Source organism: Aquarana catesbeiana, linkage group LG02, assembly GCF_042186555.1.
Source record: "Aquarana catesbeiana isolate 2022-GZ linkage group LG02, ASM4218655v1, whole genome shotgun sequence".
Lineage (NCBI taxonomy): Eukaryota > Metazoa > Chordata > Amphibia > Anura > Ranidae > Aquarana > Aquarana catesbeiana.
In genome coordinates this window covers 776,246,799-776,266,799 of record NC_133325.1, presented here as the reverse complement: position 1 = coordinate 776,266,799, position 20,001 = coordinate 776,246,799, and the positions used below count along the sequence as shown (strand labels likewise).

The 20,001-nt window shown below is 40.1% G+C and overlaps 1 protein-coding gene across 1 annotated transcript in view; it reads right to left on the bottom strand.

The window, feature by feature from the left end:
• Positions 1-4,058: 4,058 nt before the first annotated feature.
• Positions 4,059-20,001, bottom strand: part of ILDR2 (immunoglobulin like domain containing receptor 2) — a 446,131-nt gene continuing 430,188 nt past the window's right edge. The window contains exon 11 of the mRNA XM_073617374.1: positions 4,059-4,728. Coding sequence (XP_073473475.1) covers positions 4,689-4,728 — 40 coding nt within the window. The 3' untranslated portion in view covers positions 4,059-4,688. The remainder of the gene's footprint in view (positions 4,729-20,001) is intronic.

The window sequence follows — 20,001 nt, the reverse complement described above, 5'->3', positions numbered from 1 at the left end:
TGCCTGTCCTGGGAGACTTCAGACGCTACGCATAGCACACCCCCTAAGATTTAGTGAAAATGGTTGGGGCAGGAGAATTACATCAGTCAGATCTCTGATTATATTCTGTCTGTAAGTATGTAGGTGGGTGCATCGTGGTGCGACGGGGGGCGGCTAGGCAGACTACCCAACCAGGTGCACTCACGGTTTCCAGCAACATGACAAGAGCAGATTTCAGCCGGACTAACAGAGTCTGTTGAGAAGGGCAAAATGCGGCCTGGCCATCTCATACCTAATCGAGAAGGTATCCAGAAGAGTTGCGACCCAACGCTTTTCCTCCTCATCAGGAACCTTTCCCTATCACTTGTGCTTTCACTAGAAAACGGGTACCTTTCTCTATGCTATCCACTCGCATAAAGCGCTCCAAACCCAGGAGTCAGGGCCTTAAATAGGCTCTGCCTGACTCAAGATGGCCACCAGAGTCACATGGGGCGACAGCATCCAACCAGATTGCTTATTCAGTGACCGATGGAAACCATAGAGGAACCCTATTCTCCATGACTTCTTCTCCGGCTGCAGAACCTTTACGGTTGAGCGCCACCTGCAGTTGGGAGAACAGATTGCACCTGTCTACAAGTATACTAGAAAATTCCAGAGGATACCTTTAAATAGCATGTAATATTTTCAACCTTTCAAATGTAACTGTTCTTTAACAAGCTGGAACATCTCTGGTTTGATTTAAAGTGTTACTAAACCCAGGAGCCTGCATTCACTATATCTGATCTCCCACAGTACACAGAACACGGAAATGCAATAGTCTTAGTAAATATAAACTGCTAAATACCTTTTTCCCATCAGCAGTATATAGCAGTCTTGTGACTTCTATCAGTGTCTGGTTAAAGCTTGTAGGAGGAGTTTTCATTCTGCTCTGATTGTCCTATGAGGCTGCAGGACCCCTAATCACATGCACTCTCCCAAGAAAATAACATCACACCAAACTGAGCATGTGCAGTTTGTCCCCTAGCCTCTGTTCTATCAGGAGATGGGTTGGGGACAGTAAAAGAAGGGGAGGATCAGAGAAGACAGGATCAAACAGCCTTTTTACACAAAAGCAGAGGATTAACCCCTGAGGTTCCACAGCATGCTTTACTGCATATACAGACTGATTTTACTGTTTTGGGCTTAGTAATGTAGATCCAAACCCTAACTGGAAGACATTTGGTTAGCTAAAGTACCTTAATTCATGCATATTTGTCATGTTTTTTTTACCATAAAATACCATTTTCAGATTTTTATTCATCATGTGTTTTTTTTTTTTTTTTTTTTTTTTACATTTTGCTGCTGATCTCCTCCAACCTCTTTTTAGCCACTTCCTGTCTACATGCACTTGCTCCAGTGTCAGCTGGCCATCGTTGTTCTGGAATGGCTTCTTCAGAGAGATAATGTTGGACCATCACCGAGGAAGGCGTGTTTTCGGCATGTCCTCAGCCTGGGGTGCACGTGGCTGGGTGACAACCTGGGAGACAGCTGTCACCCCATAACAAGGACCTTCATGGCAGGATCATAAGGGATTATTTTAATGAAAGCTGCAAGTTTTAAAAGATTAAAAAAAACTTTAAAATTAAAGTTAACAAGTTATAAGCTTAGTGTGTAAATCCCCCAGGAATGAACTTGTTTGATACCTTTTGGCCTGTTAAATAAACCATTGAAAGAGTTTTATCTGTTGGCTAAGTGCAAAATTCACCACTTGCCGACTGCCGCACGCCGATATACGTCGGCACAATGGCAGCGGTGGGCAAATGAGCGTACCTGTATGTCCCCTTTAATGTGCTGGGGTTAGTGGGCGCACGCGCCCACCACGTGTACAGCTTGACCGTGCCCACGGGTCCCGCGGACTCGATGTCCGCCGGTGTCCCGCGATCGTGTCACGGAGCCGCAGAAAGGGGAGATGTCTATGTAAACAAGACATTTCCCCGTTCTGCCTAGTGACATGACAGAGATTGCCGCTCCCTGTCATCAGGGGCAGTGATCGCTGTCATGTGAGTGGAAGCCCATCCCCCCTACAGTTAGAATCACTCCCTAGGACACACTTAACCCCTTCATCGCCCCCTAGTGTTTAGCCCCTTCCCTGCCAGTGCCATTTACACAGTAATCAGTGCATTTTTATAGCTCTGATCTTTGTATAAATGACAATGGTCCCAAAATAGTGTCAAAATGTCCGCCATAATGTTGTGTCACGATAAAAATTGCAGATCACCGCCATTACTAATAAAAAAAAATTAATAATAAAAATGCCATGAATCTATTCCCTATTTTGTAGACGCTATAACTTTTGCGCAAACCAATCAATATACGCCTATTGCGATTTTTTTCTTTAACCATAAACATGTGGAAGAATACATATCGGCCTAAATTGATGAATACATTTTGTTTTTTTAGATTTTTTTTGGGATATTTATTATAGCAAAAAGTACAAAATAAACTTTTTTTTTTTTTTTTTTAAATTGTCGCTCTTTTTTTGTTTATAGTGCAAAAAATAAAAACCGCAGAGGTGATCAAATACCACTAAAAGAAAGCTCTATTTGTGGGGAAAAAAGGACATCAATTTTGTTTGGGTACAACGTTACACGACTGCGCAATTGTCAGTTAAAGCGACGCAGTGCCGAATCGCAAAAAATTGCTCTGGTCATTAACGGGGTAAATTCTTCCGTCCTTAAGGGCTTAAAATAACAAACACGCCATACTTACCTGCTCTGTGCTGGCGCTTCTGGCTCTTCGTATGGGGAACGAGCGCTCCTGGATATGTATTATAGCAGAAAGTAAAAAATATTGTTTTTTTTTTTCAAAATTGTCGCTCTTTTTTTGTTTATAGCGCAAAAAATAAAAACCGCAGAGGTGATCAAATACCACCAAAAGAAAACTCTATTTGTGGGGAAAGAAAAAAAGGAAATCAATTTTATTTGGGTACAGCATCGCATAACTGCGCAATTGTCAGTTAAAGTAACGCAGTGCCGTATCGCAAAAAATGGCCAGGTCATTAAGGGGGTAAATCCTTCCGGGGCTAAAGAGGTTAAATAGCGTTATCGGGAGTTGTGTTTAGCCTACAGAAGCCCTCCTTAGTTATGGAGATGAGGAGAGGGGTTGGTGTTCTGTTGTTTTTGGAGGTGCTACCTTTTCTATACAAATGGTACAGTGTGTGAGCAGGGTCACTCTAGAACAGGACGTTTATAAATGGATCACCAGGTGAAAGAAAAAGGAAAACAATTCATTTAGATACGGCATTCGTTATTTCGGATAATTCGTAACTTCAGATAAATTCGTATTCATTATGTTCACTAACAGCCAAATTTGAAAGGAAATTCCAATACCATTTAATTGTTATTTTAGCTTTTCGATTTTTCGGTTTTCGCATTTACGAATTTTCGAATAATCGAATTTACGATTCTATGAATTTATGAAAATTTAGAATTTTCAAATTTATGATTTTTCGGATTTTCGGATTTTTGAATTTTCGGATTTTTGAATTTTCGGATTTTTGAGCTTACGAAATTTAGAATTTACGAAATTTAGAATTTACGACTTTATGAATTTTCGAATAGTCGAATTTACGATTTTATGAACCTACGAAAATTTAGAATTTACAAATTTATGATTTTTTCGGATTTTCGAATTTACGAAATTTCAAATTTACGAATTTTCGAATAGTCGAATTTACGATTTTATAAGTTTACAAAAATTTTGAATTTACGAATTTCTGATTTTTCGGGTTTTAGGATTTTTTAAATTTTTAAATTTACGAATTTTTCGAATTTATGAAATTTTGAATTTACGAATTTATGAATTTTCAAATATTCAAATTTACGATTTTATGAGTTTTCGAATATATGAATATTCGGAAAAATTTGTTAAAAGGTATTTTGTTAATTCGGATGTTTCGGAACAAAATGAATTGCACATGTCTAGTGTGTGTGTGTATTTTTTTGTTTGTTTTTGTAAACCCGCATTTCTCTATTAAAGTAAAACTTGAGAGTCCAGATATTGTGCAACACATTTTATACATAAACTAATTTTAAGCATCAGACCGCGGTGAAAAATACAATCAGACTCATATATTATTAACAACTTTTAACATCGAAGAAAAAAAAAAAAAAGGCAACCATTCTCATTGTTCATTACAGTTTTTTTTTTTTGGTTTTTTTTTTAATGATGCAAACAATAAATTTGTACAAAAATAATCGTCTTCCCCAGCAAATGGATAAGATCCAATTATTTCAAGAACACAAGCCCTTCCGGAAACGCAGACATTATATGTACATTAAATTTATGGCGACAGGGACCAATCCTTTTTTATTTTTCAAATGTATTTTTCTATTTCCAAGAACTTACCCCCCTTTTTAAAGCCCGTGTCCCCCCCCTGTGTTATTGATTTATTGGGCTACCAAGAACAATTTCAGCACCATTTACCAATAAAAAGTAAAATGAATTCTTTATATTTTCATCATCTTTGGAACCAGCGGCAGCAAATGACAGCCGGCTTGCTGCGAAAATTCAAATAGTTTTTTTGTCTGTTTATAGTAAAACACATCGTAATATTCCAGGAACAGAAAAAAAAAAAATAGATCTTGCACTTAAACATTTAATAGAATGGAAGATCGTCCGAGAGAAGCAAACCTTCGTCCAGATGTCATGGCGGGTCGGGGAAAATCATGTTACAGTTCAAACTTATTGATAGATTCTTTCAGTTCAAAGCTGGAACAGAAAATTTCAGCATTTATTAATAAAAGGGGCGAGAGAGTTCAGAAGGACTAAAAATATTTTTGTGTTACCGATCCTTTAATGTACCTTTACTACTTTTTTTTTTTTTTTTTTTTTTGTTTTTTCATTTTCGTAAAACTTTACAAAATAACAATAAAATCTATTTTATAAAAACAAAAAACAAAAAAAAAAAACAAAAAAAAAAACATTTTTGTGTGAAATTTTGGAAAATATAAGACATCAATAAGTGTCTCCACCCACATCCAAAAATGCCAACATCCCTAAAGTAGCTTATACAACACGACAGTGATTTTGGATTGGCATTTTAACTAATGTGTGATTCATTTAGTTAAGAAATCAGAAATTCGGACGCAATTTTCGTTATTCGGATGTATCCAAATTTCTGAATCACAATGGTAACGCATTTCAAGGAGTCCAAAAAAAATGATAACGAAACAAATGATTTGAATTTAAAAATTAATTTGAATTTGAAAATTAACTCGAAATGGAAATGGATTGCAATAAATAAAGTATAAAAGTCAAATAAGATGATGATGATTCCAATTTAGGCTGCTTGATCGAACAGAATAAAATAGAATGGAAAATAAAAGAATAGAATAAAAGAGAAAAACAGAATAAAACAGAAATAGAATAGAATATAAAAAAAGAATAGACTAGAATAAAACAGAATAGAATATTAAATAAAGGAATAGAATAGAACATAGAATAGAATCAAACAGAAATAGAATAGAATAAAACAGAATAGAAAATAAAGGAATAGACTAGAATAAAACACAATAGAATAGAAAATAAAGGTACAGAGTAGAAAAAAATTGAAATAATAGAATAAAGCAGTATAGAAAATAAAGGGATAGAATAGAAAATAAAGAATAGAATAAAACAAAATAGAAAATAAAGGAATAGAATAGAACATAGACTAGAATTAAGCAGAAATAGAATAGAATAAAAGAATAGAATAAAAAATAAAGGAAAGTAATAGAAAATAAAGGCATGGAATAGAATAAAACAGATTAGAATAGAAAATAAAGGAACAGAATAGAAAAAACTGAAATAGCATAGAATAAAACAGAATAGAATAGAAAATAAAGGAATAGAATAGAAAAAAAACAGAAATAGAAAAGAATAGAATAAAACAGAATATAATAGAAAATAAAGGGATAGAATAGAAAATAAAGAATAGAATAAAACAGAATAGAATAGAAAATAAAGGAATATAATAGAACATAGACGAGAATTAAGCAGAAATAAAATAGAATAAAAGAATAGAATAAAAAATAAAGGAATAGAATAGAAAATAAAGGCATAGAATAAAATAAAACAGAATAGAAATAAACAGAAATAGAAAAAAAATAGAATAAAACAGAAAATAAAAGAATAGAATAGAAAAAAAAAACTGAAATAGAATAGAATAAAACAGAAAAGAATAGAAAATAAAGGAATATAATTCAAACAAATAGAAATAGATCAAATAGAATAAAACAGAATAGAACAGAAAATAAAGGAACAGAATAGAAAAAACTGAAATAGCATAGAATAAAACAGAATATAATAGAAAATAAAGGAATAGAATAGAAAATAAAGAATAGCAAAAAACAGAATAAAATAGAAAATAAAGGAATATAATAGACTAGACTTAAGCAGAAATAGTATAGAATAGAATAAAAGAAAAGAATATAAAATAAAACAGAATAGAATATAAAATAAAGGAATAGAATTGAAATAAACAGAAATAGAAAAAATAGAATAAAACAGAATAGAATATAAAATAAAGGAATAGAATATAACATAGAATAGAATTAAACCAAAATGGAATAGAATAAAAGAATATAATAGAAAATAAAGGAATAGAATAGAATAAAACAGAATAGAATAGAAAATAAAGGAATAGCAAAAAACAGAAATAGAATAAAATAGAATAGAACATAAAGGAATAGACTAGAATATAAAGGAATAGAATAGAAAATAAAATAAAAGAATAGAATGGCATAAAATAGAATAGAATATTAAAGAATAGAATAGAAAAAATAGAATAAATTAGAATAAAATAGAATTTGAATAGATTTGAAAATAATAAATATATTAAATGAACTCTGAAAACAAATCATTCTAACATAACGAACATGAAGAAACAAAATTATTAACTTAACGAACAAATCTGAAATTTTTTTTTTCTGCTGTGCACATCTCTAATTTCAACTACCAGATTATAAGTAAAATTTTATTTGTCTCATGATACAAAAAACATTACAATTAAATAACACGTTTTAAGATATTGTCTTCATATTGTTCATTGAAGAAGAGAATATCTCAAAATACATCAGTGATGAGAACTTGTTACTCTAGTTGTTCTCCCTCTAGTGTTGGATCTCTGGATATTTTAATAGATTTGTTTAATTTGACTGTTTTCTGTCTCACGTGACAAATAAAATTGGATTTTTCTTATAATCTATTAGTTGAAGTCCCAAATCCCAAATCATTGTTGTGTTGGTAATTTTGGAAAATATTAGTAAGAATATCAGTGTGAAGGGTAAGTAAACTAGACATCTCTTCTGCTTTATGGCAACAATTGAAGCGTATCTAAACCCCAAAACTAAAATGGGACATATTGCAGCTTTCCACTCTGTAGACGCGGTGCCTGCATTCGTTTTCTTTTTTCAGGCTCTTTTCCCCCCTATATTTTTACCTGGTGATCCTGCTAATAAACACACTTCCTGTCCTCGGGTGACAACACTCACTCACTGTACTCTATCTATGCAGGGAGTCATGGTTCTCACCCTAGCTCAGTGAAGGTGAACCTTGACACCCCAGATGTTTTGAAACTACATTTCCCATGATGCTCATGCACTCTGCAGTGTAGTTGAGCATCATGGGAAATGTAGTTCCAAAACATCTGGGGTGCCGAGGTTCACCCTCACTACCCTAGGCTGTTCTTCTGGTCAGGACAAATAAAGCTGGCGGTACACGGGGTGAATTATGGGCAGTTCCTGATGAATCGGTTGAAATTTGAGCCATGGGTGGTCCTGTCCGCATCCTCCCACCCAACATCCTTCAATATAACAATCAAAGGAGGTGGGTGGGAGGAATTGTCTGTGGAACAGTGGCTGCATCCAATTACAGTGCCTTGAAAAAGTATTTACACCCCTTGACATTTTCCACATTTTGTCATGGTACAACCAAAAACGTAAATGTATTTTATTGGGATTTTATGTGATAGACCAACACAAAGTGGCACATAATTGTGAAGTGGAAGGAAAATGATAAATGGTTTTCAACATTTGTTACAAATAAATATGTGAAAAGTGTGGGGTACATTTGTATTCAGCCCCCTTATCTCTGATACCCCTAACTAAAATCTATTGGAGCCGGTTGCCTTCAGAAGTCACCTAATTAGTAAATAGAGTCCACCTGTGTGTAATTTAATCTCAGTATAAATACAGCTGTTCTGTGCATCCCTCAGAGATTAGTTAGAGAACCTTAATGAACAAACAGCATCATGAAGGCCAAGGAACACACCAGACAGGTCAGGGATAAAGTTGTAGAGAAGTATAAAGCAGGGTCAGGTATATAAAAAAATATTGCAAGCTTTGAACATCTCAGGGAGCACTGATCAATCCATCATCCGAAAATGGAAAGAGTATGGCACAACTGCAAACCTACCAAGACATGGCCGTCCACCTAAACTGACAGGCCGGGCAAGGAGAACATTCATCAGAGAAGCAGCCAAGAGGTCCATGGTAACTCTGGAGGAGCTGCAGAGATCCACAGCTCAGGTGGGAGAATCTGTCCACAGGACAACTATTAGTCGTGTTCTCCACAAATCTGACCTCAATGGGAGAGTGGCAAGAAGAAAGAGATTGTTGAAAGAAAGTCATCAGAAGTTCTGTTTGCAGTTTGCGAGAAGCCATGTGGGGGACACAGCAAACATGTGGAAGAAGGTGCTCTGGTCAGATGAGACCAAAATTGAACTTTTTGGGCTAAAAGCAAAACTCTATGTGTGGCAGAAAACTAACACTGCACATCACCCTGAACACACCATCCCCACCGTGAAACATGGTGGTGGCAGCATCATGTTGTGGGGATTCTTTTCTTCAGCAGGGACAGGGAAGCTGGTCAGAGTTGATGGGAAGATGGATGGAGCCAAATACAGGGCAATCTTAGAAGAAAATCTGTTAGAGTCTGCAAAAGACTTGAGACTGGGGCGGAGGTTCACCTTCCAGCAGGACAACGACCCTAAACATACAGCCAGAGCTACAATGGAATGGTTTAGATCAAAGCATATTCATGTGTTAGAATGGCCAAGTCAAAGTCCAGACCTAAATCCAATAGAGAATCTGTGGAAAGACTTGAAAATTGCTGTTCACAGACGCTCTCCATCCAATCTGACAGAGCTTGAGATATTTTGCAAAGAAGAATGGGCAAAAATGTCCCTCTCTAGATGTGCAAAGCTGGTAGAGACATCCCCAAAAAGACTTGCAACTGTAATTGCAGAGAAAGGGGGTTCTACAAAGTATTGACTCCGGGGGGCGCCATACAAATGCCCCCCCACACTTTTCACATATTTATTTGTAAAAAAAATTGAAAACCATTTATCGTTTTCCTTCCACTTCACAATTATGTGCCACTTTGTGTTGGTCTATCACAAGGATATGCAATTAGCGGACTTCTAGCTGTTGCAGAACTACAAGTCCCATGAGGCCTAGCAAGACTGACAACCACAAGCATGACACCCAGAGGCAGAGGCATGATGGGACTTGTAGTCTCGTAACAGCTGGGAGGTCCGCTAATTGAATATCCCTGGTCTATCACATAAAATCCCAATAAAATACATTTAGGTTTTTGGTTGTAACAAAATGTGGAAAATTTAAATACTTTTTCAAGGCACTGTATGTGTTAAGAAATGTTCTATTAAAATTCTGTATAATCTCATGCCAGAATGAATGGGACCTAACCCTTACCTCCAATAAAAAATGAGGCATGCTGGGAAAAGTGATAACACTCTAGGCCAGTGATGGAGAACCTTGGCACCCCAGATGTTTTGGAACTACATTTCCCATGATGCTCCTGCACTCTGCAGTGTAGTTGAGCATCATGGGAAATGTAGTTCCAAAACATCTGGGGTGCCGAGGTTCACCATCACTGGTATCTATGAGATATCGGTTGAGCACACAGGAAGTGACAAGGACACGAGAATTCTGGAAGGATCAACTGTTTTTTTTGTTTTTTGTTTTTGTGCTTAAAGATAATGTTCTCAGCCTGAAAAAAAAAAAAGAAAACGAATGCAGCCATCACATCTGGGGACTGGGAAGTTGCAATATATTTTATTTGAGATATTCTATGCGTTTATTGTGTGAGATGGGAAGCAGGAACTCGCACTCTGCAATTGTTTTCCTTGTAAAATCCAGTAAGTATGCACGATGGAAAATGTTCTCATAAAGAGAGATCATAAAAAAAACTGGGACAATAATCTCCATTAAAACAACTTCAGCATTAAATATAATAAGCAGAATGTTATTGTGTCTGGTGAGTCATTATTTTATAGTCTTATATCTGTCACAACTTGAATAAACACCAATAGGGCGCCATCAACACTTCCAGCAGTATTAAACCCAAAAATAAAATATATTGCATCTTTACCAATTATTAGATGCGGTGGCTGCATTAGTTTTCTCCTTGGCTTCCCCCCTGTCTTCACCTGGTGATTTGGCCACCTGTATTACATCTGTATTAGAGCCCCCCCCCCCCCCCCCCCCAGTCTGGATGAAGGAGCACAGGGGGGCAGCAGCATTGTCAGTCTGGGGGGGGAGGGGAGTGTTAGATGGACTAGCAGATTTAATTACACTAATAAACTGAAGCCAAACTCCACACTATATAATCAATTACAGCAAAGTGTTTTTTTATTCTTATGGGTGTAAAGGTTTTGCATAAAAAAAAATAAAAAAAATAAAGCTGATCTTTGTAAGCGCCCCAGTCAGTATTTAAACGTTTTGACTCATCCCTGATATAATGTGCAGGAGAGCTTGTGCTTGTGGAAAACAAACAGACTTAATGGCTGGATCACCAGATGAAACGAGAAGAAAGAAAGCCTAAAAAAAAGAAAACAAATGCAGTCATCACATCTAAGCAGGGCTGGTGGAAGGATTTTTCACACCCTAGATCAGTGATGGAGAACCTTGGCACCCTAGATGTTTTAGAACTACATTTCCCATGATGCTCAACCACAATGCAGAGTGCATGAGCATCATGGGAAATGTAGTTCCAAAATATCTGGGGTGCCAAGGTTCTCCATCACTGGCCTAGGCAAAACCTCATTTTTCTGCCCCCCCCTTTGGCTCCACCCCTGACTCCACCCCCTTTGCCCTATCCATGTATACCCTACCTTTTTTAATGAAACGTCCATCAAATGCAGCTTCACCAGCGCCCATCAATACAGCCTCACCAGCACCCTTCAATACAGCCTCACCAGCGCCCGTCAATACAGCCTCACCAGCGCCCATCAATACAGCCTCACCAGCGCCCATCAATACAGCCTCACCAGGGCCCATCAATACAGCCTCACCAGCGCCCATCAGTACAGCCTCACCAGCGCCCATCAATACAGCCTCACCAGCGCCCATCAATACAGCCTCACCAGCGCCCATCAATACAGCCTCACCAGGGCCCATCAATACAGCCTCACCAGCGCCCATCAGTACAGCCTCACCAGTGCCCATCAATACAGCCTCACCAGCGCCCATCAATACAGCCTCATCAGCGCCCATCAATGCAGCCTCACCAGCGCCCATCAATACAGCCTCACCAGCGCCCATCAATACAGCCTCATCAGCGCCCATCAATGCAGCCTCACCAGCGCCCATCAATGCAGCCTCACCAGCGCCCATCAATACAGCCTCACCAGTGCCCATCAAATGCAGCCTCACCAGCGCCCGTCAATACAGCCTCACCAGCGCCCATCAAATGCAGCCTCATCAGCGCCCATCAATACAGCCTCACCAGCGCCCATCAATACAGCCTCACCAGCGCCCATCAATGCAGCCTCACCAGCGCCCATTAATACAGCCTCACCAGCGCCCATCAAATGCAGCCTCACCAGCGCCCATCAATACAGCCTCACCAGCGCTCATCAATACAGCCTCACCAGCGCTCATCAATGCAGCCTCACCAGCGCCCATCAATACAGCCTCACCAGCGCCCATCAATACAGCCTCACCAGCGCCCATCAATACAGCCTCACCAGCGCCCATCAATACAGCCTCACCAGCGCTCATCAATGCAGCCTCTCCAGCACCCATCAAATGCAGCCTCACCAGCGCCCGTCAATGAATGTTTGCTTGCTTCCATTCATTCGGGTGTCAGGACACAGACACAGTCCTACGCCTCCTGTCTGCTGATGCTGAGATTTAGTTGCTTGCTGCAGAGAGAAGAGAGTAGGAACACCAATGGCCGGGCGCCCTAGGCGGCTGCCTAGTTTGCCTAGTGGTAGCACCGGCCCTGCATCTAAGAATTAATAAGCTGCAATATAATAAATGTTCGCTATTGGGTTTAATACCACTTTAAGAAAAAATTTATATATATATTTTTCATAGCTGGTCATGTATTGACATTCTAAACTTTTTTAACATTTGGGGTATTTTAGGTAAGGTGTTTAAAATATAAAGCTAGGTATACATTTTACATGGGTGTGTATAATAAAATGTCTCTTAGGGAAGCTGAACTCCGGAACAAACAGAACAAAACATATATGGGAGATGTTTTACCTGCCAAGAGATTTGTATTCCTGTCCATCCAGTTCTGAGGTTTACACAGCTTTGCCAAAAATAAAAACAAACCACCGCCCCGTCTGGCAGGGCAGGAAACCTGATTTTTCTCTGCTGAAGTTCAGTAACATGTACAGGTTTTGTCCCTTCCCCAGTAGACAAGCAGCAGACTGAATCGCTCTTCTTTCTGCTCTCTGCTCCTGTCAGCATGCACCTTGTTGACATGAGCACTACAACACAACTGACTTAGTAAATGATGCTGCTTTTCCCTCTGCCAATCCGAGCTCTGCTGTACAAGGACTGCAAGCAGCTGTTATGGGGGAAATTTAGGTGCTTGCATTTTTTTTTTTTAAGTAAGCCTCTATTACTGAATATAGAAATGCATTAATGTGTGTCTTCAAATCTGCCTGACATTCAGCTTAAAGTGATACTAAAGTCTCATTTTTTTTTTGCTTAAAAAATAACAAACATGTTTTACTTACCTGCTCTGTTGCAGTGGATTTGCACAGAGCAGCCCGGCTCCTCCTCTTCTCAGGGTCCCTCGCCGGCGCTCCTGGCCCCTCCCTCCTGTTGAGTGCCCCCCACAGCAAGCAGCTTTCTATGGGGCACCCGAGCCACAGCTCCATGTGTCCATTCAGACACGGAGCCCCAGCTAGGCCCCGCCCCCTCGCTCTCCTCACTGGCTCACTGACTTTGACTGACAGCAGTGGGAGCCGACGGCTGTGTCCCAGCCAATCAGGAAGGAGAGTCCCGGACAGCCGAGTCTCTTCTGCAACATTGCTGGATCTAGAGGGGGCTCAGGTAAGTATTAGGGGGGCTGCTGCACGCAGGTTTTTTATCCTAATGCATAGAGTGCATTAAGATAAAAAAAAAACCTTCTGCCTTTACAACCCCTTTAAGGCCTGGTTCACACCTATGCAGGTTGCAGTTTGCATATTCCAGGTGCATTTTGCGTTTTTCAGGATATGTTTTTGATCAATTGAAGTCTACGGAACCAAAAACTAGAAAAAAGGTCCCCGGCCCTTTCCATAAAATGCACAGATGTGAACTACATCCATAGGAGACCATGTTATATGAACTGTAGTGTGTTTCTGCAAAGCTGAAAATGCGCTAAAAAATGCCTAGGTGTGAATGGAGCCTAAAACCTCGTACACACGATCAGATTGTTGGCCAACTGAACATCAGACTTTTGTCCGAAGGGCGTGTGCCAGGATCTTGTCTTGCATACTAACGGCACACAATTGTCGGCCAACAAACACGAACGTAGTGATGTACTACGAGGAGTTTCAACTCATGAGCGCCACCCTTTGGGCCCCTTCTGCTAATGTTGTGTTTGGTGAGCATTGATTCCGGGCATGCGTGTTTGTACTTTTGACTATTGTGAGATGGAGCTGTGTACACACGATACGAAAATCTGACAACAGACCGGTGTCCGCTGAAAATTTACTAGCCTGCCATCCAACATTTGTTGGCGGAAAGTTGGACAACAATTATCAAAAGGAGCGTACTAATGGTCAGATTTTAGTACAACACTCTGTCATCACACAATCCCCTGCCGAAAATCCGATCGTGTGTACCAGGCTTTGTAGGCCCCTTTCACACGGGCTGTCCAACCAGGTCCGTGTGGAGTAGACTTCCAGGAGAGGTAGGTGAGAGGTAGGTAGGTGGTCAGTCAACAATAAGTGAGCAAAAAAGAAAAGTCCAAATGGCGTCAGTATGTTTGACTCGGTGGCTGAAGAGCTAGAAGGGACTCTGCATAAGGTACAAAATGAAAAGAAGAGCAGCACCGTTCTAAGTGTAGCATCAAAGCTTTATTTATTTGGAAACAAAATGCCAATTCACAATGTAATGGAGGTAAAAGCGCTCATCGAGTTATGTAACACCGCTGCAACAAGCCGGTCAAGTCATGCTGCGGTGGATACCGAAAGGAGCTCCTGGCAGTGCCGGTGGCTCCCAGCACTTCCTGGTAAGTCTGGGTCCCCTGAGGAGGTAGAAGTGATGGAAACACACCTCCAAGACGACCACTGCCTTGCTAAAGAAGCTGAGGGTAAAGGTGGTGGACTGGCCAAGCATGTCTCCAGACCTAAACCCTATTGATCATCTGTGGGTCATCCTCAAACCGAAGGTGGAGGAGCGCAAGGTCTCTAACATCCACCAGCTCTGTGATGTCGTCATGGAGGAGTGGAAGAGGACTCCAGTGGCAGCCTGTGAAGCTCTGGTGAACTCCATGCCCAAGAGGGTTAAGGCAGTGCTGGAAAATAATGGTGGCCACACAAAATATTGACATTTGGGCCCAATTTGGACATTTTCACTGAGGGGTGTACTCACTTCTGTTGCCAGCGGTTTAGACATTAATGGCTGTGTGTTGAGTTATTTTGAGGGGACAGCAAATTTACACTGTTATACAAGCTGTACACTCACTACTTTACATTGTAGCAAAGTGTCATTTCTTCAGTGTTGTCACATGAAAAGATAGAATAAAATATTTACAAAAATGTGAGGGGTGTACTCACTTTTGTGAGATACTGTAAGTAATAGAAATAAGTCCCGGAGGTGACATGCATGTAATTGGACTTAACTCAGTGTGTGCCTGCACCTTTTGCAAAGTTGCTGGATTTCTGGAATTCAGCTTTAACACATAATATCCTAAGCCAGTGTCAATGGGACATAACCCTCCTTATCACCAATAAATAGTGAGGCATGCTGGGAAGTCAGCTGGGAAAAGTGATAACACTCTTTGAGATATCAATTCAGCAAACAGGAAGTGGCAAGAACACGGGAATTCTGGAAGGATCAACAGATTTTATTTTGTACTTGAACATAATGTTCCCAGCCTGATGGGGCCATCTTGGAAGTGGTATTTATAACTCATGGCCTGATAAAGGAGCATGCATGCTCCAAACGCGTGCCATGCCCACCTCTTCCTGCTCTGACATCACTTCCGCCTCCCCAGGGGACCCGGACCTAGCAGGTGCCTAAACACCCATTGTGCATCATACCAAATAAATCACTACATGCATTTATATCTGTTTAGAAGTGTTCTTTGAAACTGCAGGCATAATATGAGTTAAGTCTAACGAGGTGCCTACCACCTCCTAGACTTATTTCTATTATTCACATCTGACAGGTTTATTGTGCTCCAGGAATAAACCTTCTGGAGCTCCAATGCTGCTCATCGTGGTCTCAGTTCCTTCAAGAGCAGAGTTGCTGAAACTGCTACTGCATTCCTCCCCTCCTTCTGCCCATTCACAGAAGCCTTTGTATTGTGTGAGCTCATTCAGAAAATAAAAAGGCTTCTGCGAGTGGGCAGCAGAGAGGAGGGAGGGCATAGCTGCTGTGTGTGCTTCTCTCCTCACACAGCTGGAAAGTGTCCTCCAGGAGTGCCATAAACCTGTCACATATAAGAGATAGAGATAAGTCCCGGAGGTGACATGCACCTAATTGGACTTAACTCATAGTGTGCCTGCACCTTTTGCAAATTTGCTTAATTCCTAGAATTAAGCTTTAACACATATAATCCTATACCAGTGTGAATAGGACCTAACCCTTACCTCCTTATCTCCAATAAATAGTGAGGCACGCTTTTGTAGTTCAAAGAAGTCAGCTGGGAAAAGTGATAACACTCTTTGAGATATCAATTCAGCCCACAGGAAGTGACAAGGACACTGGAATTCTGGAAGGATCAACAGTTTTTTTTTTGTACTTGAGGATAATGTTCTCAGCCTGAGAAGTTGTTTTTATACCTCATGGCCTGATGAAGGAGCATGCATGCTCCGAACGCATGCCACACCCACCGCTTCCTGTTCTGCCATCACTTCCTCCTCCCCAGGGAACCCGGACCTACCAGGAAGTGCTGGGAGCTGTCAGCACTGCCAGGAGCTCCTTTCGGTATCCACCTGGGACCGGCTTGTTGCAGCGATGTTACATGACTAGATCACTTTTATTATTATTATTTATTGAGCGCTTTTATTTCCATTAGATTTTGTTGTTTCCAAATAACGCTTCTATGCTACACTTATGCCCCGTACACACGGTCGGACTTTGTTCGGACATTCCGACAACAAAATCCTAGGATTTTTTCCGACGGATGTTGGCTCAAACTTGTCTTGCATACACACGGTCACACAAAGTTGTTGGAAAATCCGATCGTTTTAAACGCGGTGACGTAAAACATGTACGTCGGGACTATAAACGGGGCAGTGGCCAATAGCGTTCATCTCTTTATTTATTCTGAGCATGCGTGGCACTTTGTCCGTCGGATTTGTGTACACACGATCGGAATTTCCGACAACGGATTTTGTTGTCGGAAAATTTTATCTCCTGCTCTCCAACTTTGTGTGTCGGAAAATCCGATGGAAAATGTCCGATGGAGCCCACACACGGTCGGAATTTCCGACAACACGCTCCGATCGGACATTTTCCATCGGAAAATCCGACCGTGTGTACGGGGCATTAGAACGGCACTGCTCCTCTTTTCTGTTTGTTTAAAAATCTTCAAGTCCTCATTCACACGGGCCCCCTTACTTTTTTTTCTTTATTCAGGAGGACACTGTAACCCGCTGTGGTGTATAAAGATGAATGAAATGTCACTGTATGATTTTTCAATAAAGATGAATGACGCATCGGCACCGCTCCCTTCACAGCGTGTATCGGTGGCTGCGGTAGTGCACAGCTGCTGGTGTGAATGGGGCCCTTAAATGCAGGAGAAATCGATCTGGGAGTTATTGTTTTTTTTTTTTTGTGTTATACTTTTCCCTCCACCCTCATGTATGTGCATGCCTTTGCATGTGTTTGTATGCATTTACATGCATTCAGAATATGGAATCTGCCCCTGGACTCACAGATTTCTATTAATTCTAAAAAAAAATTAAAAATTAACTGAATGAAGGTAAAGGCATGGTACTGGGGGAGATTTACTAAAACTGGAAAGTGCAAAATCTGGCACAGCTCTGTATAGTAACCAATCATTGTCAAAGCTTAATTGAACAAGCTGAAGTTAGAAGCTGATTGGCTACCATTCACAGCTGCACCAGATTCTGTGTGCTCCAGTTTTAGTAAATCGATTTATACCATATAAAATCATAACATGCATTTACAAGTGTCCTGCAAATGCATATACAGCAGGTAAAATAAATACTAAAGACGTCACCGTTTTTTCTAGGTAAATATATTTCTAAAGGTACTATTGCCATGAAATGTTCACCACATGTCGGTAACAACCCACACAATCCATAGACACAAAGAAACCAAAACAAATACAAACAGAAATGAAGTTATGTGTAATAAAATGGAGCTGTAACCAAGGCGGTTTGCCGAAACGCATTAACCCCCCTTGTACTCTTAACCTGTACCAATAAATAATTTTCAAAGGATTCGGAGTGTCGGCTTCCTTTACTGGATTTTGCTAATAAAATGTAATAACACAGGAAAAACGTATTGAACACATGAAGAATGGTAGGTGCAAAAAGGCATGGAAAGCCAAGGCACCAGCTGAAATCTATCAGTAATTAGAAAGCAATCCTGCCCCTTGTCAGTGCAAATTAATATCAGCTGGTTCAGTCTCAACTGATGCCCTATAAAAAGGTGTCTCATCACCAAGGTGTCACACAAGAAACATCTCATGATGGGTAAAAGCAAAGAGCTCTCGCAAGACCTTCACAACCTTATTGTTGCAAAACATACTGATGGCATAGGTTACGGAGGGTTTTCTAAACTTCTGAATGTTCCAGTGAGCACTGTTGGGGCTAACTGAAATGTATTTAATACTTGGTACAAAATTGTTGGTAATAAAATCTTCAAGATGCCACCTGTATGGAGAAACTAGTCAGGTGTGATTTTGGCTCATTCTTCCACACAGTCTTCAAATCTTGAAGGTTCTGTGGGCCTCTTCTATGAACTCTGATCTTTAGTTCTTTCCATAGATTTTCTATTGGATACAAGTCAGGTAATCGGCTGGGCCGATCTAGCAGTTTTTTTTTTCTTTCTTGGAAACCAGTTGAGAGTTTCCTTGGCTTTGTGTTTGGGATCATTGTCTTCCTGAAATGTCCGACCTTGGTTCATCTTCAACAGCCTGGTAGATGGCAGAAGATTTTTATCAAGAATGTCTTGGTACATTTTTCCATTCATCCTTCCTTCAAAGACATGAAGTTTGCCAGTACCGCATGCTGAAAAATTTGTTTTTGGACATGTTTTTATGGACTTGATGAGATAAAGGTGATTTTACCGGACATGCGGCCAACCAGAATTCTTTTTTGCTCATTGGAATCCGTGATGGATGGGTCCAGCACCTGGTCTCTGTGTTAGTGGAGGTGGAGATGGGAGACTGATCTAGAGCAGTGCTCACACACATCAATTCAATGACATGAAGTTTGCCAGCACCGTATGCTGAAAAACAGTCCCGCACCATGATGTTCCCACCTCCAAACTTCACTGTTGGTATGGGGGGTGTTTTTGGGGTGATGTGCCATTTGACCTCCAAACATGTTGTGTATTATGGCATCCAAAGAGTTCAATTTTGGTCTCATCTGACCAGACTGTATTCTCCCAGTATTTCACAGGCTTGTCTAAATGTTGTGCAGCAAACTTTAAAGGAGCTTCAACATGCTTTTTCTTCAGCAATGGAGTCTAACGTGGTGAGCGTGCAAACAGGCCATGGCGGTTGAGTTCATTAATTATTGTTTTCTGTGAAACAATTATACCTGCTAATTCCAGGTCTTTCTGAAGCCCTCCACAAGAGGTCCTCGGCTCTTGGACAACTCTTCTGATAATTCTTTTCACTCCTCTGTCAGAAATCTTGCAAGGAGCACCTGGTCGTGGCCGGTTTATGATGAAATGATGCTCTTTCCACTTCCGGATTATGGCCCCAATAGTGCTCACTGGAACTTTCAGAAGTTTAGAAAACCCTCCATAACCTATGCCATCAGTATGTTTTGCAACAATAAGGTTGCGAAGGTCTTGCGAGAGCTCTTTGCTTTTACCCATCATGAGATGTTTCTTGTGTGACACCTTGGTGATGAGACACCTTTTAATAGGCCATCAGTTGAGACTTAACCAGCTGATATTTATTTGCTCTGACAAGGGGCAGGTTTGCTTTCTAATTACTGATAGATTTCAGCTGGTGTTCTGGATTTCTATGCCTTTTTCTACCTCCCTTTCTTCATGTATTCAATACTTTTTTCCCCTGTGTCATTCCATTTTATTACATATAAGTTAGTTTCTGAACCAATTTGTTTTGGTTTCTTTGTATGAATGGATTGCATTGGTTGTTACCAACACGTGGTGAACATTTCATGTCAATAGCACCTTTAGAAATATATTTACCTAGAAAAATGGTGACATGTTCAATACTTATTTTACCCTCACGTTGCCCATGTGAATAAGGCCTTAAAGTAGAACTATGGGCAAAAGTTTTTTTTTTCATTTTGGATAGAGTAAGGGAGGGTTATAACCCCTGTCAGATTTTTTTTCCGCCATCTCTGTCCCATTGCGGAGA